Source organism: Corvus moneduloides, chromosome 6 (assembly GCF_009650955.1).
Source record: "Corvus moneduloides isolate bCorMon1 chromosome 6, bCorMon1.pri, whole genome shotgun sequence".
Lineage (NCBI taxonomy): Eukaryota > Metazoa > Chordata > Aves > Passeriformes > Corvidae > Corvus > Corvus moneduloides.
The window spans coordinates 53,990,197-54,016,181 of record NC_045481.1 but is presented as its reverse complement, the minus strand read 5'-3'; the positions used below and the strand labels follow the sequence as shown (position 1 = coordinate 54,016,181).

The window sequence follows — 25,985 nt, the reverse complement described above, 5'->3', positions numbered from 1 at the left end:
AGAGTAAATATTTGGGAAGGAAATTTCTTTCTGAATTGTGCAGTATACTCCTAGTTAGAAGAAAGCAATGTCACTGGGCCAAAAGCTTGTTGTATTCAGTGTAATGGCTGGCTCCCTGATGGCAACTTGATGTTTGCGGTAATTTTGCAAATTCAGAATTGTGGCAGTCTACCTTATATCTGTATTCTGTAAGGCTCCAAGTTTGAAAGGGAGCAAATGACAGTATTGACTAACTATTTCTGGGTTTCAGCACAGGGATTGTCTGTCGTATTTTGGATTGTTCTTAAGATTAAGTCTTGGTAGGCTAAAATTGCATTACCCAGGTTAATTGTTGGATGCCACAAAGCCACTAGATTTTGGAAAGAGAGAGCTCCTGAGAATCTGGCCCTCAGATTTTGAAATAGCATTATTAGCTAACAGGTCAGTTGCTGTTTTGTTTCTGGTTTTTTCTTCCTTTATTACGGGGATTGTAGTGGAAAAGTTTATAACATTAGCACTAGGACGAGCATTAGGATGGGAGTTCATGGAAGAGGTTTTGAAAACACAAAGGTAGTGCTGGACCCAGCATGAATTAATAAGGCTGATATTTATCATTGGTTTGGATAGAGAGTGGTGCTTAGACATCTGATTGTGATTAGAGTCATGGCTATGGTTACATTATGAATAAGAAGTAGAAAGCTTTGAGAGAGATTGTATTTAATTCTCAAAGATTTAATTCTTGAGAGTAATGCCAGTATTGATACCTAATGCATATTTTCTCTTTAATGTTGAGATTTTTCCTGTCCATTACTGGATTTAGAGTTAGGTTTGGAGTTGGAAGTCTTGTAGAGATGAGTTAATGGTTTTGATTTTATTCACTTCCTGTCTTCAGTCTCTGGCTTGTCCACTCTTCTATGTGCTAGTGCAGTTCGAGGCTTCTTTGCTAAGGGTATGAATTTGTTTTCCTCAGCAGAGGCCGCTGTGCACAGCTAAGAGACCTGGCCAGTTAATCACAGGTGGTGGCAAACCACATCTCCACTCCCTCCATCAGACACTTGCCTCCTATTCTCTGAGCCAATCTTACATCACTGAACACTTTTACACGTTTGTGGATACAATGTTGCTGCTAGCAAGAATTTTCTTGCTGCTTTCTAAGCTGTGGGATACTTTTCCCTCTCACAAAGAGATTAGCAGAAGTTCTATAAACTATGAACACCTGTGACCTTGTAGAACTATGTTTATGGTACAGTAGAAAAATATTTTGACAATGGATGTTTAGGATTTCTAGCCAATCCACCTAGAGGGTGGGTGATCCTTTGTCCAATTAGTCTATGAAGGAAAAGTCTATAAAAGAGTTTGTAAAATAATTAAATAAATCAATCTTGCTGCACAATTCCTGCCTGCTGGATCTCCTCTCCTCTCCTACGGCTGCAGGATACAGTAATAGATGTCCGTGGGTATGCAGTCCACATCTTTGTCCTCACACTCTGAACAGACCTCCCAGCTGTCTGTGCTCATTAATTTAGCACTTCACTTTCAGAAAACTCTGTCTCAGCATTGCCCAGGTTTTTCACAGGGCTTTGTGCTGACCAGGGCCAAGTATTTGCAGTCTGTTCATTGCTGTGTGTGGTCAGCCCAGAATAATCAGAGGAGCTGGTGCATAACAATCGCCCTGAAGTCTTCAGGTGTCAGCTGAAAGCAGTTTTTTGAATTATTTCCAGAAATCAGAAGACTCTCCTGAGTGACTCTGAAAAGCTGTTTAATACCTCATCTATCTTGCTCAGCAGGATGCATTGAAGTTCTGTATATAGTGTGCACCAGGGACTAAATATTTTTAAAACATATATCAAAAAATTATTGCTATCTCTGAAGGCTTTTTGAAATACACCGTGCCTGAAACTTTGTGCAACATTATCGAAATCAGTAGTGCTAGGTTATCTACAAGGAAGAATTTAGTCCAGATGCTTTCTCTTCAAAATATTCACTGCAACATATTTTAATTTTGCATATTTCCTTCTTCAACTACATATGTTTTATTTTTTTCAAAGAAAAGAAAGTAATCACACCATCTTTTTCTCACGTAAAACTTGCTTGATTTCTTTTTCTTTCTGTTTATTTTAGCTGCAGAATTCCCTGAAAAGCGATTTGTGCCTTGATCAAGGGCCAGACACAGAGAATATCCCAATCATGTATATCTGCCATGGAATGACACCACAGGTTAGTTTGTCTAATGATCTGTGATTTTGGTGCTGCTTTTAGCAGATTGTGTAGGAGGAACCATCTTGTACCTGTCATTGTTTTCCTGCAACAATCCCTCGGTAAGATGTCTAGTAGCTCTTTTTTAGAGAGACAGAACATTATTTCTGCTGTAAATTGAGAAGCACTGGTACATTAATGCTTTGACAAGGAAGTTGATTTATTCATTTTGAAAGAATTTAAGGAATATGAGAGTCAGCACTGACCCAGATTTGCTGATAAAAGCTTTCATTTCTGATCCTTAACTGTGCCTGTCATATGAATGAAGCAATGCATTTTAAAACATTTTGCATACACGAATAGGTATACCCACAGTTTATTTATGCATTATCTGAAGTAATGTGGTTTTTTACTTTATGTATTTACTGTGTCATTTCCACAAATCTGAAATGTACAGCCACCTTCTTCACACCATACAGCTGTGTCAAATTCCAAACCCTGTTCTTGTGAAAACCCCGCCCCTAAATCTCCTTTTTTCTTTCTCTGCTGTTGTCCTATTATTCCACTATGTGCCAAAGACTCAAATTACCAAAACCTTTCCATTTTCTTACATAGCAGCTGGATTTACTAACTTGGCAGACAGGAGGGTAAAGACGTGTGTCCCCAACTAAGTACATGGGCTTAAGTGAAAGGATTTTGAGGCAAATCTTGACAGGAGAAATAATGTTGCATGGCCTAGAACATGCTTGTCAAAGACAGATATGCAGATTATTTAACCTCAAAAGTAACATATGCAAAAAGGACATAAAGGAAATGGATATGCTTGTGGGAGTGGTTGGAGAAACTGAAAAATCCCTCCAGTCTGAATGATTTTTTTTACCTGACTACCTTTTATATTTGCCTTCTTGAAAGGGCACTAATAATGCCCCACCCTATGAAGTTATGGAATGTGGTTTTACCCAGGAATGGCAAATTACCTGTTTTGACTATACAGCAAATGAATCCTCAGAGTATCTCAGAAATAAACACAGAGCGACAGGGTGATCTTGTCCCCTGTGCCTGTACCTCATAGTGAACAGGAGACCTGAGTTTGGTGAGATGCAGATATGTTTCTCTACTTCCCTGCCAAGTTGCACATGCTGGAACTCTGTTCTGCACTGCCTTCCTTTGCTGAGGACCTTTAATATTGATCACTAGTGGCATCGTGCTTGAGTAAATTATGAATGATGAAGCCAGAAATATCTGAAAATCCCATCCATCAGACTCACTCACTGCATGGGCTGTGCCTTATTTGTCACATAATGATGTGGGAACCACTGTTTGCCTGCAGGAGGTTTGCAAGACAGTCCTCAGTGTTTGTGAAGGAACTGTGCAATTCACCCCTGAGCCAGAGCCATTATTCCTCGTCCTCTAGGAGGGCACCATGACTCTCGTGGCACATCATCTGTGAGAACAATACACTGCAGGCATGCCTGTAAATTCCAATTAGAAACTTTAATTATAGTTGAGAGACAAACAACAGTAACAAGTCGCTTCAATTAGCGCAGTTTGTTATTCACCAGATAAAAAACTACCTTTGAATGTCAGCTCAAGTTCTGTACAAATGAGATAGCAGCAAATAAATGACAGAGGGGAAAGAGGCAAGGGAAACTTTTCTTGAAAAGACTGCTCCTTCATAATTAGAATGTTGTGTCTCCTCCCCATTACTGTGTATTTCATTTTGTAACTCATGTTAAAAACAACATCCAAAAAGGCCCAAATTTGGGTAAGGTCCCAGTAATGCCTGAGAACTTTTGCAAAAGAGAATTAGACCTTCCCTGTGTTAGGGATTACAGTATTGAGAGGGAAAGAACTAACAAACATCACTCAGCATTCTTCTGTGAGATTTCCACTGCACATGTTGCATCTCTTGCTTAGGCAGAGCTGCAGCCCAGCCATGGACTTTTTCTCTTGCATTTTGGAAATATGTGTATAAATATTCCTTTTAATCTTAGTGATCTTTCCAGTAGCCACAAAAGATACTGGTAAGATGTTAATTTTATTCTAGCAGTGGTGAAATGCTGTATAAAGGGGGATGTTTTGCCCACCTGGCAGTCCTTACCAAAACAAATTAGTGCCCTGATTCAGGACTGCCTGCTTGAGTGTTTGGTGATGCCGTTCTTAGCTCAGATGCAAAGTTTTTCTGTTGTAGTTATTCCATTTATAGTTTTATTGCTGCCACCACTTGGCACACTTGCATCTAGATGTGCCATCTGACTGCCAGGAACCATTCCCTCACAGGCAGTTAAGTTGCTGCTCTTAGTTACTACTATAGCCCCTCTTCTAAACTGGATAACTTCCCTTTTTTTCCCCTAACTACTTTCAGATGTTTTTGGATTTTCATCTTTTTGCATGAGAAGTGGCTTAGATAAGGTGTTTGACATCAAAAAATAGTTTTAGAATCGTAGGTACAGCTACTGTTTCCTTTTAATATGCTTTATATAGGAAAGAAAACATTGAAGTCAATAGAAAGGGATCTGCATACCTGACATTAAAATTCCGTGCTCCATTTTTCATAGACTGTATCAAAAACATAATGTGTAGCTTCCTAATTAAAAACAGTAGAAAATGGTGAGGAAATACCCTAAAATATTGCAATGAACTGATCAAAAGTAGTTTTCCCTGTGGTGTTTCAGTTTAGTTTTAAATAGAATCAGGATTAGTGATGGTAAGACTTCTGTGATTCCAAACCTTTCAGCAATCCTCTCTGCCTCTGCTGTAACTAACATTGGCATATTCACAGTTCATTCCTGCAAGTATCTTGTAGTGCTTTATAACTGTGTTTATTTCATACTTCCATTCTACACACAGAGAAACTGATGCAAATCTTATGTGTGGTTAAATGCTAAGATTGAATGGAAAATCAAAATATGATCTGTCTTTTTCTGTAGTCTTCTGATACTACTAATGTGAAAGAATTCCTCACAGCAGGGTCTTTGGCTTGGCCTGAAAAGACAGAAGGCGTTTGAAAAACTAGAATTTGTGATTAGGTGTGTTTCCTACCCTCCTTCCATCTTCGGACGGTGCCTTCCAGGGCAGCTGTATTTTGTCCTGGTCCCTAGGAGACTGGACACTTCAGGATTTAGCATACCATTTACTGAATGTTTGATCAGTGGAAAAACCAAACTGGGTGATGATCCTGCAATGCATTCACATGAATTTAAGGGAAGAATTGCTATTCTTTTACCTTTAATAAGAATGAGTTCATTACAAAATGGTGCCCCAGTAATTTGAGATGCTTTTGAGAGCTTCCTTGTCTAAGTGGTGGCATTTGAACAGCGTGGCTGCCTAAGTAGCTCATCCTCCCCTGATTCTGTTGCTGAAGGGTGTTGCTTCCTAAGCATCACATCTTTCCATTCTGCCTTTAGACACTCTCAGCCCAAACCAGCACTGTCATTACAGCTCTATCTGCACAGCAACACACAGAGTGTTGACATAACTCCCCAGACTTGTCAGGGAACACCCCCATCACACCTGAGCATCTTTTGCTCTTCTCCAGCCACCACGGGTACCAGGCAGCTGTTAGATGTGCTCAAACCAAGGCCATCAGGTGGTTTTGGTACCTTTGGTGTGCTGCTGGTCACTGTAAATGGCTTTTAGTGTCTCTGTTAGCCTGTCACATCAAGCCTCTGAACAAAACTGGGTTTTGCAACCATTGAAGCAGCCAACATGGTAAAATAGTTAACTACAGGAGTTAAACCAGGCTCCTACTGCACTGTTTGGTGGTGGTAGGAATCATTTTACTAATCACATAAGATCATCTTAGAGGCAAAGCACAACAGCTCCCCGTCAGAGCGATGATAAAAGGAATGAGAAAAACTGGGAGATGAGGTGGCTTGGCAGTGAGAGGAGATAAATGTGAAGGCAGAAGAATACTACTGGCAAAACAGTACATAAAACACAAAGTTCATGTGAGGCTCTGGGGGTTTTGCTGGGGTTTTTTAAGTGGTTCCTGTAGAAAAGATAAAGGTACTCTTCTAATTCCTGAACTTGTTAAAGTAAAGCAACAACTCAGTCATATGCTTAGGCCTTAAGAGATCTATTTCCAGCTGTGCCCCTGTTTTGCATGAAAAAAATGGTTGTTGTAGTTGCAGTAAGTATGTGCCCCAGGCCTGACTGCATTCCCTTCCTAATTCTGGCGTCTGCCTGAGCCTGGATGTTTGTTGTTGTTTAAGACTGCTGTTTAACCAGGCCTGTAATCTTGAAGGCAGGAAGATGACAGCATGTCACTTGCATTAAAACTGCTCCTTAGTGATAGTTTAGAAGATTCTTTTATGAGAATGAAATACCACATTATTAGAGACTTTATTATATAATAAATAAGTACCATCAATCAATGAAGTGATATTTTAAGTACAGAATTACCTTGATAATTGCTTGTGACTGAGGGGATAATGGGCAGTTCTGTTCCCTTGTTCAATAGCTTCTGGCTCATATAATTCTCAATTTATAAGCAGTTAAACCCCCAAGCTCATCCAGTGATGTGAAAGTCAATAGAAACCGGTTAGATTTGGAGGAATTCAAGTTGAGGAACAGGGTCGGAAGACTGAATGGGGAGAATCACTTGAAAAGAAAAGCAGGTGAGAAGGGACACTCATTTATATATTTCATGTTCTTGCAAGAGATTGCAGAACTGACACAGGTGACTACAGCCCTGCTTGGTATGAATTATTGCATCTCCACTGAAGGCAGTGGAAGGGAGTCCTGCCAACACATAAAGCTGTGCCAGTTCACACTGTACAAGGCTCTGACCTGAAAGCATAATCTTGTGTTCTAAGCATAGTGTCTGAAATACTGGGAGCAGTTGCAAAAACTCCCAGAAACTTCTAAACTTCTAAAAACTCTTTGTATGATTCATGAATGCTTCTTTTAAACTGTTTATCATATATATTTTTATAAAAGCTATGTTTTCTTCAATCAAATCTCTTAACATGGTGGTTGTTCATACACAGATAATTGTAATACATTCCAGAAAAGGGCTTCTGTTATTTATAAGTTTGTTAAGTATGTGTGTAAAACACATAAGCATTGCAAACTGAGACTCTGTGCAAGAAAATAGTTTAACAGAAGGGCCCCACATGCAACAGCTGCTGATTGTCAGGGAATAAGGAAGAACACAACAAAACCTTCAGATGGATCAATGACTGGCCCTTCAGAGTTGAAAAATCACTGCCCTGAAGATGAGATGTCTACAATAACAACATTTCAGGCAGCCTTTTTTAGGCAGTAAAGGGAGCACAGCAGCTGTTCAACAGCTCTCAGGTATATGAAAACTCAGGGTTGATGTTCATGATTGTCTTGGAGGCCAATGTCAGACATATTAGGCACCTGTGTACGAGGCAGCCTGATGTGACAGCACCATTTCTTTCTAACATGTTGGGCTGAACTTGGTAATTACCTGCTTGAGGATGATCATTTTGTGGGTGCAGACACACAGAGGGCTGTACAGAGCCTGAGCTGTACAGAATGTCCCGTTCCATCTTGGCCCAGGTACTTTGCAGTCACGCTGTGGGTACAGTGAGTGGTCACTCCTCTCTTTGTCCAGCCAGTCTGTCATTATTCCTATGCAGAGAGGCAGCCTGGCTGGCCAGTCTGATTCCCAGGGTCTGTGCTCTTCTTCCAGGGGCTGCATCTCACAGCACTGCCAGCTCGTTGTTTTTCTTTGCCTTTTTCATGAAGTCTTGTGGAATAATCTAAGCACTGGGCCAAACACTAACTTTTATGTACATGCATGATTTCTGGGAGCAAGGATATTTTTCCACAATAAATAGCTAGTTTTTGGTTTGGTTTTTTTCCCCCAATTTAGGTTCCTCAGTTCAGCAGACGCCCAAGTAATAGAAGATAATTTAGAGAGTCAGTGAAACTGCCTGGCAAGCATGGTTATAAGCATTAATAAATTATATTTTTTATTTTAAATATATTCTGTAAATTGCTATGGCAATTAATGTCCTATATAAGACATTCCTGCTGAGTAGTTTATTAAGGCTATTTATATTTCTACTAATTTTTTTCAGTGCATAAATCCTGATTTTGATCATAGTTAAGTTAATAGGAATTGTGACCTTGTGTGGATACAAATATGCAGCTAGCAAGTATTTCTCTTGCTTCTTTCCAGTCCCATGAGATATTTTTCTCTCTCACAGAAGATAGTAGTAGAAGTTCTATAAACTGTGAACACCTGCGACCTTGCAGAGCTTTGTTTATGGTACAGTAGGAAAATATTTTGACAATGGATGCTTTAGGATTTTAGCCAATCACCCCAAGGGGTGGCTGATCCTTTGACCAATTAGACTATGAAGAAAAAAGTCTATAAAAGAGTTGTAAAATAATTAAAATCTATGAATCTTGCTGCACAATGCCTGCCTGCTGGATCTCTCTTCTCCTCCCTACCACTGCGGGACGTCGTGATAACCTTGTTTGCAAGGGAAGCAAAATCTGATGTTAGTTTTTTGCAATCCTTTTCAAAGTTGGGTTTTTCTATGTATACCTGAGAAGCTGAATCCAGCAATGCTTTTTCAAAGCTTCAGCCTTCTTAGAGTATATGACAGGTACATCAGGGAGCTACAGAGATGTTTCAAAGGCGTCCGAAACCAGCCAGTCCTTCTTGGCCCAGCGCAGGCAGTGCAATGCTTTCTTCCTGGGGATGTTTCATGGATGAAGACATTTCACATTGTATATTGTTTTCTTTTTTATAATCTTTTTCCTTAAGTTTGATTCTGGACAAATTCTCATTATTTCCTTCGGGGCAAAGTTTCAGAGGGGGAATCTGTTAATCTGGTTTTGGAGCCGTTTTATACTGAGCCATTTGCCATGAGTGAATTATTTCTGTACTTGCTGTGGCAGCATTAGGTTTGCAGTTGGACTCGATCTTAAAAGTCTGTTCCAACCTAAATAAGAGAGTTTTTCGTTGCAGGTGAAGATCAGTAGTGTTGAATTTTTAGCTTGTGAGTGTGGATCTGATGGGTCTGAGGGATTTGCACACTCTATTTTGCGACTGAACACAGGTCTTTGTAATAATAAAACAGAGACCAACCTGTCTCTTCATTTTATGAAAGTGTCAGATATAATGAATGCCATTCTCTGTTCAGAGGGTAAAAGGCACTGGAATTCAAAAGAATAAGCACAAGAGGTCCTTCTTCAAGTTTCAGACCTGGGATAGGTCTTTTGTATATTACACTTCACTGGCTGAAAACAAAAGCAGAGGAAAAAAGCTGTAGAACTGCATTATTCTGGATCAGAGGGAATATCTTTTACATCACTCAATTTTGAAATAATGGAATGGATATTTCTGCTTATTTATTTTTGTGTTGGAAACCATGTAGTGTGAAAACACTGCGTGTGCCTGTGAGAATTGAGAGAACTGATCACTTGGAATTGAAACTCCAACCATGGTGAAATGAGAGAATTGAAAAATAATCTTTTTTTTCCTAAGAGTAACATTGATTTTCTCATTTGGAAGCATATAGGATTTTTGTAGTCTTGTAGAAATGGTTTTGTTTTGAAGAAGTTTTATCTTTGTTTCAATAGAATGGTCTAGAATGAAAAAAAAACCCCAACTTTAAAATGTCTTATATGCTTCTGAAATCTATATTCTTCCCTAGTGTACAGGATCACTGCTGAAGGTGAGCATGAATAATGAAAAAGGAAAATACTACTGTAAGATGAAATTAGTGATCTGGCTAAAGCACTAATCTTGACATTCAGGTTCCAGGACCTGAGCTGAAGTTAAAAAGCAAGAATTCAAAAAGTAGTTCAATTCTTTTAAGTGCTGTGAGGAAGAATATTAAGAACTTTAATTACTTCAAAACTTGGAGCCAAGAATGCTCTAAGAAAATAAAAAGCCAAGCATTTTTCTGACTGAGAAATAACTGCTCCTTTAAGCAGGAAGATGCAGCAGGAGAGTGAAAGATAACTTGGCCAGTGCCACAGAAGACACGTGTTTGAAAAAGCAAATAAAACTCCTAACCACAAAATATAACAGGAATAAAAGCAGTTGTCTGTAATATGCTGTACCTGTTCACTCATCCATTCTTCTAAATTAAAGGGAAATGCTCATCTCAGAGAATGGATAAGAGCTCTTTTATGATAGCAGAATTATTTAATATTTTACAGTAGAGGTACTGGTGCAATTTTCTATATATTAGAAGATGTGCTGAAAAGATAGAGAAGCATAAGTTAACCTTTAATGGGAGGAAAGCTTGCAAATGCTGATCAGAAGCAATGTCAGAAGGGTACTCAGAAAATGCTATCACAGCCATTCAGTTCCTCAGCTTTTGCCTAGTAAAGCAGGATTTCCACAGAGATAATAGAAACTTCAACTGGCAAAAAATCTGATATAATTTACCTAGACTTGATAAACTCAGCTTTCATCACATTACTGCAGAAAAGAATAATGCATCGTGTCAGCAAAGAGCAGTAGTAAGGGAGCCTGTGGAGTGCTCAGAGCAGCACCCCGAGGCCACAGAGGATGCTCTGGAGGAGAGACAGTGGGATGAATCAATTAATAGTTATCCCCTCTGTTCCCCTCTCTTGGAGCACAGGGCTCAAACTGGGGGCTTTCTCCATGGGTGATTTCTTTGGGAGGGTTTTTCTTTGTTGCTTTTAAGAAAAACTGGTTAGTTGATGAGGCTGTACCTCACAGAAGGCTCCTCACAGATTTTGTTTTAATAATTTATGAAGTACTTTTGTTTTGTGTTTTGTGTTATCATTACCTTGCGTGTTTTCTGTATTGCTTTAGGTGTTGCATTTTCCTCTCAGCCTTTGGGTTATTCTCTTCATCTTGAATTCTGTTGCCTTTCTGGATGAGTAAATCCATCTTTATCATCTTTTCTGGTTATCTTGTCCACAGTTGATATGTCTGTTATTGATATGGAAGGAGAGAAACATATATCTACTGTCTTTATAGTTTGACCAGAAACAATTTATTCAGCATTTTGTTAAATAGGTGAGGCTGATGCAGGAAGAAGGCAAGTAGAATATCAAACTAATTGATTTTCTGGCTATGTAATACCTTCTTTTTATTGTTTTTATGAATTTTATAAGATTCAAATAATTTTTACTGAGCTTCTCATGGTCACTGTAAGAGCTTTCTTCCCTAGCTTACATTTTTAAGGCAATTTGCCCAGAATATCTGTAATAAAAAAAACTGCATTGAAAATTTAATTGAAACAAACTGTTGAGAGCAACTGTAGTGCCTAAGAATTTAAAATTATCAGAGCATTTCAAGCTCTCATGTACTGTTTTAATTTAGAAGAGATTAGAGTTGTTATCCTGAATATTATACAACAGTTCAGAACTGTTCTCATCTAGGAAATAAAAATGCACGTACATGTCCAGGCTTTTTCTTTTTTTTTTTTTTTTTGCATGTGGTATGCCATAATAAGTGATTTTTTTTTGTATGGCTAGTTTTGGTCAAAATTATTTCAACAGGTTAAAATATCAAAACATTTGAAAATGTGGAGGTGAAATATTGTTGGGCTTCTAGATGATAAGCCTGGGACTAGATTTTGGGTTCAGAGCTGTGGGCTTCTGCTGGAGGGCTTTGTAGCCCACACCCCCAAAATCAGGTGTCGTGGTTTTGGGTCTGCTGTTGCTTTCTGCGGTGCTTGGTTAATGCCCTCATCTTGGGGCCCAAAGCTGCCTCCTCCAAGGTCTCCCTGAGGCACTTTGCAAGCAAGCACTGCTTGTATGAGATGATGCAGTACAACCACAAAAGAAGGGCAGGGCTTTCCTTTGCTAACTTGGAAATGGTTTTATTTCACACTTTTGGAGAAACAGAGCAGCTGTGTTGGGTACCTGCAGTCTAGTCTCATAATCTAATACAATGTGAACATTTCACATTTTGTAAGTGCATTAGTTTGAAATAGACCAGAGTTGAATATGATGTAGCTGTTACTAGAGTTATCCATATTTTAAAGATGTCTCTTCTCATTGCAAATTGGCAGTTCAATCAGCAGTTTTTAAAACCAATTGTCACTTACAATCTAAATTCAGCATAAAACTAACAGTTATTGGAGCACATGTAGAGCACTTGGAGATGGATGATGTAGTAATTGTGGGATGGTTGTCAATTTAACCATTCTTTTGATTGATATTATGCTGTCTCTCATTACTTCATCAGACAGAAGTTCTGAAGGTTAGGTTTTTGTTTCTCAAATTCTTAACAGTATGTTATTAACTGTTAGAGAAGGTAATACAGTAGATGGAAAATCCACTTTATAGTTACTTTGGTTTTATTGATAATTTTATTATGTCATTCCATTAATTGAAGTCATCTGCTGGCTCATTTAGAATTCATGGACCAAGTTCAGTCCCCATGAAAGCATATTTAACTCCCTCTGTAATTACATGAGCCATATTACTTCCACAGCCTTCATTCAGATTCTGATCAGCAATTCAGCTTCAGCTCAGTTTCTCCCTGGTATTGTTGAGCACTTGCAGAGTGTGGTTATTTGCAGAAATGTTTATGGAATGATTGTACCCACAATGTGTTTCTGTGAAGAGGGGATTTTTTTTGTCCTGCTCATTAACCGTCATTTGTCCAATTGGGAAGCACAGAGAATGTCAGAAATTATTTGTTCACATGAAATGCTGATTGGATATTTATGAGTAACTCTGAAAAAAATCCCTGCACTGATTCGTAAGTCAAGGATAGAGCTATGTTTGTCAGATAATTTATTTGAAATCAGCAATCAAACTAGCTCTTAGCAAGAGTTGAGTTCAATCTAAACCTGAATATATTTACAGAGTACATGTATGTTCCCCAGAGAAAATATGAGATACTAGAGATTTTAATCTAGCATAGTTTCAAGAGCCAATGGCTAGAAATTAAAGCCAGTTGGATGCCCATTAGGAATAAGGTACATATTCCTATCAGAGCAGATCAGTGGCCATCACAGGAAGTAACTGTTGAGATCATCAAAGCTGACACAACCCTGGAAACTCTAATTTAATGCAATACAAATCATTTCACTTAAACAGGTGGAAATACGGTGCCCGTGGCATACGGGAGAGCAGAGTGAAAAACTGATGGTCCTCTTTGGCTCGTGAATCTACTCACATATCAGCCAAGTGGCAATCACAGCTAGGACTTCTTGGAATTTCAGTTCAGTTGAGAGTGTTCAGAAATAAGACTTGATTGTTACAGCGGATGAATAATGGTATGCCTTTAAAGAAATTGTGGGGGATTTTTTTAATGTATTTTTGTGTAGCTTTAAAAATAGTTGTTAAATTTCTTGAATTAATTTTCCTTTTTTTTTTAATTTCTCCTAAAGGGTGATTACACAAATTATACAGGGATAGTTCTGTTACACCAAGCCTATCTGCTCAGCGGGCTGTCCATAAAGGCTTAGAGCAATCAAGTGGAAAAGCTGAGGAATGCATTTAAGTCATTCCGATGTTACTACAGAATTAACTTTGTATTTGTTTGGTAGGGAACTGCCCTGACTGTGGACATTGGGGCTTTGTTGCTCTTGCTGTGTAAAAGACGTAGTGATTTGTTCAGTGTGCAGATTCCATTTCAGCAGTTATTTTTAGAGCTTTCAAGCTCTCAAATTAGCCTTAAAACTGTGAGGTCTGCATTGACTGACTCACAAATGGCAGTTTGGGAAGTTAAAAAGAGCAGCACAGCTCATGCACTCACAAGTTTTGTTAAAGTAACATGAGGTTTAAATAAAATTGTTTAAAAAGGATAAAACTGAGGTTACTACATTAAACCTGGAACTTTTTCAGATCATGCTGCTTTGCCTTTGGGATGGAGGTGTGTGACCCAAAGGGCAGGGACAGGACTCAGTTTGGAAAAAGTAGATCTTGGTAAATCAGAGCTGTAAATTTCCTGTTGGTTTGGGGGTATAATTTGATCTTCTATTTTAATTAACGCAGAACCACATCCTCACTTTTTTTTGTCCTTAAATGTGTTCATGTGAGGAAATCTTCAATTTCTCAAATAGAAACTATCAAATACCATTGCGTTAGTGTGACACAGTGTGCTAAAATGATTTCCTTTGTTAAATTGTGCCTGCACAGTGTTCTCATGATATGGGGCATGTTTTGGGTACCAGCTGACCTTAGGATTGTGTGTATTACCAGCATTGCTGGATCAAATTACAGCAATGACTGACTGATCATTCTTTTATTTATTTGTGTCTGATGCAGTCACAACATTAAATCCTTTCACCTACTGGATTGATTTAAACATCTCATCAAGTTTAACCTCTTTCTTGTTAGCAGCTATGAATTTGGGGGATTTTAAGCATTTCTGGAGCAGGTTGGTTTTTTCCCCAGATTGCTTTTTTAAATTCAATATAATGAGTAACAGGAGTACCTGCAAGTGTTTGCACAAAGATAGACTGGGAGTTCTGGGACTTTGTTGAGCACTGGAGGCACATTTAAATATGAGCTGTCAGGTGAGCTGCATGTCATTCTGCCAGTGTGACATGCAGTACATGGTTATAGTACTCTGAGGTACCTAATTTCCCCACTTTCAGCAGGAGCCATGCTGAATGATTATGGATTAACTCTATGCTGCAGAATGCCCATTTCTGGATTCCAAATGTATTTTTAATATCCTATGTCACATGTTTTCAAATAAGTTCAATCTGCCTGCTGCAGACTCTATTTGCTGCACATAAATTTGAAGGAATTCTGTAATTTGATAAATATTTCCTGACATAACACTGTAGTTAATGTCACCAAGAAGAAACAAAAACACCACCTACAAATACCGTGTCAGGTTTGATGTTTACTTCAGCTTCCTTGGCACTGTTTAGACTTCTAAACATCAATGCTGATTAATTTTTTTGTTAATTAAACATTACCTCTTAGGATTCTTCCTGTCCCTCCAACTTCGTTGCTCTCCAGCAGTTTTCAGCCTTGTGCTTATGGGAAACTATTTCCCACAAGCAAAAAATGTTTGAGGTGGGAGGGAACCTCTGGAGATTATCTAGTCCAACCCCCCTGCTTGAGCAGGGTCAGCTGGAGCAAGGAACATATCTCATGATACTTTATTTTCCTATTCTGTCCATAAAAACAGATGAAACCCAGTTCATCTTGGGCAAGAGAAGAGTCTGCTCTGTGGACAAATAAGTAGCATTGAAATAATTCTGTCTCTTCCCGAAATTGCTAATTCCAAGACAAATATGTTGCCTGCACGGGTGTGAAGAAAAGTTCCATGACCTCAGGCCCACCACTTCCCCAAAAGGCTGTAAACTCTCCAAGACTTGGGATAAATATGAAAGAAATCCTAGTATTTCTGACACTTCTTCTTGAAAGGAGCAAACCAACCGTTAAAGATACAAGGTAGCTGTAACCAAATACAGTAACCCATAAAAATGTTTCATCTTCAGTACAAAACAGTGGCAGCTGTGAGCCAATACTGTAAATAACAGTAGGGAGGGAGCTTCCCAGCTGATCATGAAGGATAAACTCTGGATGCTTCGGGATAACAGGACAGAGAGTAAAGCTCTTATTTCAGTAAGGCTGGCCCAAGGATTTCAGTCAGTGCCTGATGAAATGCTCTCTGGGTAACAGCCATGAAATGGCTTTAATTAAATAATAATTAAATCAGGCTTTAAATGCAAAGCAGCTTTGAACAAGTCAGAGAGATACTCTGTGCGACAGGAGAGTAAATCTGGTGCCCCATGTGCCGTAGAGAATGTAAAGTTAGCTTTATTTAGAGAGTGCTCAACACCGTATCAGGATCAGGTACATCAGTGTGATTCAGCATCTCAGATGAGGATGTAGCCTGTCACCTCAGCTTCCCATTCATCTCCCAAATCGTTCTATGAATGTTGCAGGAACAAAATTTTCTGGTACTTCCTTTTAGGGCTGATGCAATTTAGTTCACAAGGAAAGGGCTCTGTTGGCTTGAAGCAGACAAAGAGATTTCGTGTGGAATGATCAAGGCTGTGAGCAGTGTGATTTAACTCTTCCCCTGTCTTCTTGCTGTGAATCTGACAGGCACGAGTCACAGGGTGAGTTGTACTGGAGGCTGGTGAATTGCTCCCCTGTGACTCTGCTTAAGAGGCTGACAACAGTGGGCTTGGAAGGGAGCATGCTGAAGGAATAACTTGTAGCTGGCTGTAGTTGTGTCCTCCAGATGTGTACCAGGGGGACATCAGGACTCAGCAGTTTGTTGACTGAAATTCTGATGCTTTACTTCAGTCTGGTTTAGTATGGGGGGAAAGCTAAGTACAATTAATGTGGCTTTGAGTCAAACTTAGCTCCCCTCTTTTGGGGTTTTGCCACACTTAATTCATGTCTCAGGTCACGACAGCCCAGCTGGGGCAAGGACAGGGTGTGAATTGCCTCTTTCCTGAGCTCTTTTGTGGGCTGTCTGGGCCTTTGAGCTGAGTCTCTAGGAATTGAGAGGGTCCCTGCCCTCTCTCATACAGTTTGGTGTGGATACATGGGTCAGGACTGCAGTGGTGTTGTCTCCCCCTGGCAGTGTCCTAGCACAGCATTCCCTCTGTTGTGGACACGGGTCAACGTCCCCTGGGAAGGAGGGGAGAATTCCCTTCCACTAATTATTAATTAATTCCCAAACCACTATTTCTCCAGTGCATGCCTCTGCCACCCCTGCCCTCCAAGGGAGCATCTAGCCCTAGAGGGCCCATGTAGGGACATAGATTTGTGCTTTAGGGACAATCTGCACAAAATAATACAAATCACTAAATAGTTTATTGCACAACAGACAACTGTAATAATCCTTATTAGTGTTTTTATTCATATGCAAATTAAGATGCTAACAGTAGTCATTGTTGTTGGTTTGGAACAATCAAAGAGATATTGTAAAGAACTATTATTTATATTGTGAATATTCAGTGACTTTTAATTATGAGTGACTGATGTGCCTAGTTTTTGTGTTAATTCTAAACAGCAAGACAGCAGGCTTTTTCTTTTCTTTAGGTCTTGTCCTGCAGATACTGTTATGGGATAATCTACTTCAGATATTAAAATAAAGCCTCCTAAGACAGGCAGAAAATGCAGGGAAAAATCTGAAATAATCTGTCTTTGGTGCTGAAGGCAGCTCAGCGTCACAGCCCAGTGGTACCTCAGCAGCCTGGAGCTTAGCAGAGCTATTTTAGCTATTCACTGTTGTACTTGAAGGTCATTTAAACAGCCTGGGTTTAGAGCTGTTGGTTTTATTTTGCTGCCTCATCCATCTGATAAGCTGCTACTCAGAAATCTGAGCCTCTTCTGCTTGGCCTGTGAAGGCCTGAGCTTATATCAAGCCTTCACTGTGTGATTGAATGGCCTAGAAATGAAATTAAATTAAATGAATGAAAACAGGGGGGTGAGAGGTGGAGATATATTTGCATGATTAAGCAAATGCCTTTGCATATCACAGTATTTACAGTTTCATTTCTTGCCGAGGTCTACAGCCTGATTTGTGCAAGGGGTCACAACACGGAGTTGGCAGTGTTTGTAGTCATAGGAGAAGTGAAGCTCACTCAGCCGAGCGCAGTAAGGCTTCCATCACAGCTAGGGCAGTTGGATTAATGTCCTCCTTGACATCAAAGCAATTTTCTGCTTTTTAAACAGTTTTATTTGTTTATTTGGTCCTAGTCTAGAAAATCTTTTAAGACTTAAATACTCATGGTAAGAAGTCTTGGTGTATGGTTGCTTCTAATGGCATTCTTCATTTCCATCTTTCCATTAAAGAATGTCATTAGCACTAACAGTACATTCAGTGATGGAAATGTATTAGGTGATGCTTTTTTTGCCCTTCTTTTGGGGGCCAAAAGAAGAGCAGAAGACAAGAGGAATCCCTAGGGTATGAGCAGAGTATTCCAGCCTGAGACACATTTCAATCTTACTTCCAGAGCTTTGTGAACTTTGCGATTTATTCACAAACACAGGATTGAATCTCCAGCTTCTGCATGAGGTCATAGTGTGCAGGCTCTTCATTTAAATTCTAGATGTGACTTCTTTCTCTGAGTGTCATTTGCTGTCACCCTGCAAACAGTGGAGCTACTACTTCAAGACATTTGGTGGTTCAGGGAAAGTGCTCATTCTATTAAGGCACATATATTTCTCCACTTGTGTTGGAGAGCTTGAAACTGTTTCAGGGAAGAGATTTTCTTTTAGGATACAGTTGGGATGGATAAAACTTCATGAGCTCCTGTCAGTCTCTACAGAGAGAGACCAACAGTAAAGATTGAAACAAATCAGTTAAAGTGACAGGCTTTGTCACTTGAAATACATTATCTACAGCTAAGGCATAATATGTTTATTTTTTGTAGGCTACTGTGATTAAGGATTTGCTTGGATTTTGACGCTGTCCATTTAAAACTTGAGAAATTCTTTTCTTCAGCTTAATCGGCTTAGCTGGCTTTAAGAGGCAAAATACTCCTGCGTGTGCCCAGGTGGGACCAGAGTAACTTCCTTTTGCTCTCCATGGAAGGGAGAGCTGCACCAAGCTGCACCTCTCACCCCTGCCTGCTGAACAGCCACACCACTGGCCCTCATCTGTTAAAGCAATTAGCACAAACCCAAAGGGAAATATAGACAGCCTTTAATCTTTTATAAAAAGAGAAAAGCTTAACTGTTGATGACAGAGATAATCAACAAAAAATGGTAAATGTGCTCTTTGCTTTGGTGGTTATCAGTCATGTCTGCATCATCAGATTTCAAGCTGTCTCATCCATTAAAACTCTGTTGTGAAGTTGGCTGTTAAGTCATATAAGTCATCTTAAAAAAGGACATCACAGCACAGACATCAGATGTCTGAAATTTTATTCATATTATGACAAAGTACCAAATCAGGTAGCTAAACCTGACAGAGATTTCGTTTGTTATAGTTTATTAAAAATAATGCTACTGAGCATGAAACTAGGCTATATATAGTATTTGCCTTTTCTGTCAATGTAGGCATGTATGACATGATAACCTGAGGCAAATGGTGTCAGGTTTTACTCTGAAAAGTGACTAATTCTAACCTGGGAAAAGACGACAGCAGTACCCACTGAGCAGCTCAAGTGGCAGAGCTTGGTACGAGAGCTGCTGTTTATCACTGAAACTGCAGCACTGAATGTTCTGTGCATGGAAATGCACAATGTACCTGCAAGTAATAAGCCTTTAAGATGGTGTTCCCAGATGGCAATATCTCAGCTGTAAGACAATTCCTGAAGCCATGTGAGAGACAAAACACTGGAGAAAATTGAAAATTGTCTGTGTGAGTGCTGTGCATCTGTGCTGAGTTTCTCTCACATGTCTGTTTGAACAAAGTGAAATTCTTTTCCTGGTTTTGGTGTTTGAGGCCCTCTGCTGCGCTGCAGAGGATTTTGTCCCTCCTCACCGTGTTGGAACATTGGTAGTGCTCCAGACCACCGGTGCTGCTCATCCCAAGGGTCTCCATATGGATTGTGTTCCTAACTAGTTCACAACTTTAATAAAATCCATAATAAGACTTTCAGAGTATAATTATTTCAGAGAGGTTAGGAGGTCAAGTGGGAGGTTAAAACTACTGCTGAAGGAAACGCTGCTAATAGGACTAGGTGAAAACTTCAGAGCTTCCCTTTTGTCAAAGTGCTCTGGCACTCTGGGATGTTCTAAGTTACTACTTTCGTTTTAATTTGCATATTAATTTTGGCATTTCCATTGCAACTTAAGTCTCTAAGCGGGTTCTTTGGTTGCAGGTGGTTTGACATTTCAATTTGTCCTCTCAAAGGTGCTTGCATGAAGGTCACTTTATAAACTTGACTTTGGCTGATGAACTCTTGTGGGTGTATTGTTCTTTGGCATTTTTCTGTGGGGAAAAATAAGTATGTCCTTGCTAGTAGTTGAAAAAAATCACAAGAGAGATCACCACTAACCAGCTTAGGTTAAAATGTGCTGCCTCGCTTCTATGTAGAAGTTTTAGTGTCTCTATTTTATTGTCTTCAGCACCAAAAGTAACTACATTTTAGATCATTTTTTTTCTTGAATTTGCATGTGTTGGTGTCAGTGTGGTACGTCTGGAAAACTGAAAACAAATGCACATGTGATTCTAAGAATGGGTGAGACTGGCTCATCTGATCTTAGGAACAGATTTGTGATTCCTTTCAGTGAAGCCAGGAGAAACAGTAGGCTTAGGGGTTAAGTAGTATCTGTAGGGAGCTGGGGATTCTTCCCAGAGTTATAAATGTAACTACCTTACTTTGTTCCTTTCACAAAATGATGAAAAATTACTCTACTTGTGGAACACAACAGGAATTAAAGGACCTCTGTATCCACAGTCATTGCTCACTAGCATACAGAATTAAACATGACAGGGCTGGATTACAAAACAAAACTAAATGAATCTGCAAACTAAAAACCTCAAACAAACAAACTAGAACCTCAAAATCCTTGACATCAAGGTGTTTACTGTAGAGCATCTTAAGAAGGTGTGGTACTTGGTTGTAATTTGCTTTGATTTATCCCTTGTAGACAAAAAAAATTATCAAATTCAATTTAGAAAAGCTAATAGTGGTAGAAATATCACAATTTATTTTAGAAAACTCTCAGAAGGTTATCCCACTAGAAGAACCACTTTCTGAGGAGTGGTAAGCTACCTGACTCATCCCTGGCACTACATCTTTTTTATTGTTATGCTTATTATTGCAGTTCTGGGCATTCCAATAATGACCCAGATGTTTGTTACATCAAGTGCTCTACAACCTCAGGATAAAACCTACGTCCTTGAGTCAAAGGGCTAAAGCCTACAGATAGAATATTAGAAACAAGAGATTCTGGGAGAGAGGAGAAGGGAATGCTAGGAGGTAGACAGAGCATTCTTGAGTAATGCTTTGGATTCATCGGCAAAATTTAAATTACTGATTTATTTTTTTCTTTTTGAACATTTGGGAAATTCAGTGGAACAGGCAGAGAACAGTGAAGGCTGGCTATTAGGAGCTGGGGGATAACCTAGTGATATTTGCTATCTTGATAAGTAACAAGAGAAGGGGTTCAGGGGGGCGTTGAAAATGAAGATAAGCAGTTTAGGCAGCATGGAAAATAGAACAAGAGGAAGTATATTGCCTTCCTGAAAGGCAGCCTGAAAACCGAGTTTTCAGAAGCATTCAGCATGGATTTGAAGTGATCATGAGTCTTGACATCAGTGAGGAAGCCAGCAAGGGTCAACTTTAGGTAGAAAAGCTGTATTTTATTGCAGGAAAAATAGGCTGCATAGCAAGACTTGATGGCTTGGGAAGAGGTTCAAGGTGAAGATGTGCATTGTGTGAACTCACAATTATCTGAACGTGACTGTACCCACAGTAACCTGAAGGTCTAGCTATGAAAAGGTAAAAAAATCTGCTTCTAAAATTATTGATGCTGAGCTACCAAATGCTGATACACAGATGGCAGTGAACTAGCTCAGATTTTAATTTGCCTAGAAGTCAGCTCTGCTTTGAAGGATGGACCAGTGCATCACCATATGGAAACAAAGGCTGTGAATATGGGTTGAAGGAGAAGAAAACAGGGTAGTAAAGACATGGGATTCTGTAGGAATCCACAAAGAAAACTGTGAAGGTTAAAGAGGGATTGGTGGGAAAGGATGAAGGAAACTGCAGATAGGTCTAAGTCACAGGAGCCATAAGACAATATGTTTTTTTAAAAGGACATAATTGTCTTTGTCAGAATGATTCTGGGGTTTTTAATGCCTTTTTTTTATTATTATTTTTCTTGTGGAAGAGATGTAGAGATCTTGTGTAGAGAAGAGAGCAAAACCCAGAGAAGCATTAGGAAATAAATCAAGTAAAAATTTTTCCAGGTCCTGTTAATTCTGTACTTACCAGAATTAGGAGAACTATGGCAGTAAATACTGAGGGCATATATAAACCCCATGATTGACAGTTTTATTCCATTTAAAAATTGGAGCTTAAGTAATAGGATTTTTGTTTGCTTGTTTTAAATAAAACCAAAGCAGAATACCAAAGTAGGCAATACCAGAATTAGGTATTCCACTGCAATATGAGTTCATGAATTTAAATTAAAAATAAAAGGTCTGGCATTTAGAACCTATTTTCTATTAAAATGTTAACATTTTTGTGTCTTTAAGCATGTATTTGTAGCACCACACTGTATTATTTAAGGTTTCTGAGCACCTTGGTTTTATTACTATCAAATATTGTTGCTCAGAGTTCAGGTCTTAATTAGTGCATGGACATGAAGAAGAGCAAGTAGGTCAGATAATCAGTATGCTGGTGCCTTAATTCAGTAGATACAAATCTGAGCACTGAAGTGAAATAGCGAGTCTTTTTTACATGCTTTAATACAATTAAAAGCTAAGTTAAGGTGTTGCTACACTTGGTATACCAGAGCTGTTTCTCAACTCTTCACTAAGGCTAGATTCATAGTTAATAGATCCTCAACATGGATAAAGTATCATTATCGTGGTTTTCAAGTTGAATCATCAGGCTGAAAACCTGCCTCAAAAAATAACATGAGTCATCTAAGGATTGACCCATGGCTTAGGGATTAATTTTTCATTCTCAGCCCATGTTCTCATGTATTTTCTTCCTCAGCAGTGTTTTAGGACAGCACAAGACACAGAGATGCTGTTGCTGCAGGACAGCACAGCCTTTCTCCTCTGTCACTTCTTACATGAATAGTAAATGGGAAAACACTTGATTTTTATCTTAGTGATGTATATGTTTGCATTGCTCAGAATGAACTTGGATTCTGCTGGGCATTTTCTTATCGGGGTTGGAAAGCTCTTTCTTTCAGATGTGTTTATGTAAAAGAAATGCCAGAATAGGAGTAATACAAATAGCCAAGTAAAGGCAATGTGAGCTAAGTCTGGATTTACTGGAATCCACCAGTCTGCTCTTTAGCTGGAGCTACAGCCAAGTATGAATCTGCCATGAGACTTTGGACCTAATATGTTACTATATTACTCCTGACAGTAAATGACTTCATGGATTCATTTGGAGAAAAAAATGGTTCAAAGATGGAATAAAGTAGTGGTGAATCAGGTTTCTTATCCCTCGTAGTTATTATGCCAAAGGCAGGGTAGCAAATAAATACTGCTGATGGTGAGCATTAAGTTTGCTCATTATAAATGCAGAGTCATGTACCAGTCTCCAGCGTGATTTCATCTGGGAACATTGCCATAAGGATTACAAATGGCTTTCAGCCTGAAAATTGGTATGTATTGCTCTAAACTTCCAGTGGGGAGTTGGCAATTTATCCTTCAGATAATCATCTTGTGTTAAGTTGAACATCTTAGGGTAACTTTTTGCTACATGATAAACCAGCTCCTATGAATAATTTACTGCAACTGGCAACCCACTTCAGCTCTGAAGTCTTTATAAAGTCTGGGGGCTTTTCAAAGTTTAATAATAAACTTGGAGCCAAAAATCCCATTGCACTCAAAGTCAGTGGAATTTCAGTGTTAATTGCAATGGGAATCACAATTTGACCTTTTAGGGTGAACTTCTCAAGAACAGAAGCTCTACATGACATTGCTGAGGAGGGAAAGGTGTGCATTTGTGTCCAAGTAAGCAGAGCTCATTTACCTTCCCCCGTACTCTACAGCATCATGGGGGGTTGTGCAGACTTTATTTGGTGTAGGTGTTTGAAATATTTTCACTGGGCACAAAAACTTGGTTGAAGTACCTGGGGTTTCACTTCTCTCATGGCAGATTTAGGGCGCGTTCTGCACTGCAACGCAGCACGCAAGGTGTGAGTGTTGCACCAAAATTATCCTTCCAGCCCTACAGGAAACCTGCCATGGCAATCAAGTTGATGATCTTTAGAAAGAGCAGCAGCACCTTTCAGTTTGCCAGGCCCTGACTCAGCGGCTGATCTGTCCCAGCAAGGTCTGTCCCAGCATTTTGGTCTGGCTCTGTCTGGCCAGGCTGGGCCAGAGCTGAAGTAGAAGAGGGAGTTCTGTAAATCATGCTTGGCATCACCCCATGTGTAAAACAGAAGCAACCAAAACTTGTCAGAGGATCTTCAACACCAGAAAAGAAGTATTTTCCACATACACATGCTAGATTCCACATACATTATCTCAGCTCTATCCCTTTATAAATCAAAAACTCTTATTTTCCGATTTTGAGCATTCTTGTTCAGCTCTGCTTTGTGCTGTGCTCACTCCACGTGCCTGGCATGTGCAGGGCTTTTCAGGGAGCACTAGCTGAGCAGAGGATGAGCTCTTTGGCAGTGAGAGGGCTGTGCCAGTGATATTTCAAGATTACAGCTGAAAGCAGAATTTGTCTCAGAGGAGAGGGCTGGAATACAAGGGCAGAAAGATCCTTTGTTTTGAATGTAACTAGTGAGTTTTAGGGGAGACTGTGACTCCAGGCATAAACTCTCCATTTTCTCTTCCCTGACAATTTGCTACGTGAGATTGCATCAGGAGGGAGGGAGAGTCCTGGCATTCCCCAAAAATGAGCAAGGGTATGGCTTGGTCCAATGACAAATAAAGGGTGGAGCTGCTTCTCCTTATTTCTGGAGGTGATCTGAGTAGCAGTACTGAATACAGCTTTGGTTTTCATTGCAATGTTGTAAGTTTTCCTGACAGTCAAGCAAATTTTTAGAAAATGTTGAGCTTAGAATATTAAATGGAAAAAAATAACATTCAGCAAACTAGTTCACCTGAAACACAAGTGTGGAGAACATTTCAAACACCTGATTTTCTCTAATAGTTCCTAGTCATTATGATGATTTCTTGAGAATCCCATGCAGCTCTCAACTACCACTCATCCATGTTTTCATCCTTTAGCTACCTTTTTTTAGGTCAAATAAATGTTCTGAAGAAAAAAAGATAAATTGTTCAACAAAAATAAGTATGCCTTGACTAGACCTCACACTTTCACCTCGTATGAGGATTTGGGGAACCATTTTATTAGTTTTAATTATGTGATACCAGCCTCTGTTTGCCTGTCTTAATGTGAATAGACAGAGATTATTGTGTAGAGCAAATGGAAATGAAGAGGTGGCTTTACATAGGACACTTCTAGGAAAATAAATCCAAGAAAGCTACAGAATAATTGGTCCTTTAGTTGGAAGATGCCAGTTTAAAGACATAAGGCTATTTGCAGGCCAAGTTTCTCAGCAGATACTAAAAATGCTGGCAACAATTTACAAAAACCTCCACATTTTCCAGTCTGGAGGAAGATTAGTTAAGAAGAGATTGGTTATGAGGCTGGTCTCTGAGAACACAGAAGAGACTGAAACAGAAGCCTTCTTGGCAGACACCTCTGTCATGCTTTGAAGGCAACCAATGTGTTTCAGACCCAGGTAGGAAACTTCTGCTACTTTAATCATTTGCTTGCTGCAAACCTTTAGATTGGTAACACACAGTTTTGTTTTGAGGAATTTCTTTCCTATCACTTTAATCTGCTGCGAGCCCCAAGCTTCCAGGGGAAGGTTCCTGAGGTCACTGAATGCAGCTGGACCTGCAGAGAGGGCAGGGAAAGCAGGCAGCATGTGGCAGCATCCAGAGCCAGCCTGTCCCTGTGTGAATGGCACTCACCCACCTGGTGGGAGAGTGCTTGAAGGTGGCAGTGCCAAGGACTCAGGGCACACATTGACTCTGAGACTTTGTGGATCACAAATCCTGCCCAGGTTTTTACAGTTTCTCACTGACACTAATGCTGAATCCTTGCAGCTTCACTTTCTGAGAAAGTTAAGTGCCTTTTGTCAAACCTAACTGATTTCCTGAACAAAAGTGCTCCCTGCCAGGTGCCCAGGAGACATAGTTGTACATCAATGCTGCTGTAGTGAAAAAAAGAGATGGTAGAATGCTGTGGGCTAGAACAGACTAATGAAATGTAAGGAGGCTTATTTTGTTACAGACTAAG

At 39.5% G+C, this 25,985-nt stretch overlaps 1 protein-coding gene across 3 annotated transcripts in view; it reads left to right on the top strand.

Annotated features, from left to right (window-relative positions):
• The window catches only part of GALNT18 (polypeptide N-acetylgalactosaminyltransferase 18), a 209,147-nt gene that overhangs the window by 161,552 nt on the left and 21,610 nt on the right, over window positions 1-25,985 (top strand). For all 3 annotated transcript variants that reach the window (XM_032112176.1, XM_032112175.1, XM_032112177.1), the window contains exon 10: window positions 2,101-2,196. In XM_032112176.1, coding sequence (XP_031968067.1) covers window positions 2,101-2,196 — 96 coding nt within the window. The remainder of the gene's footprint in view (window positions 1-2,100; window positions 2,197-25,985) is intronic.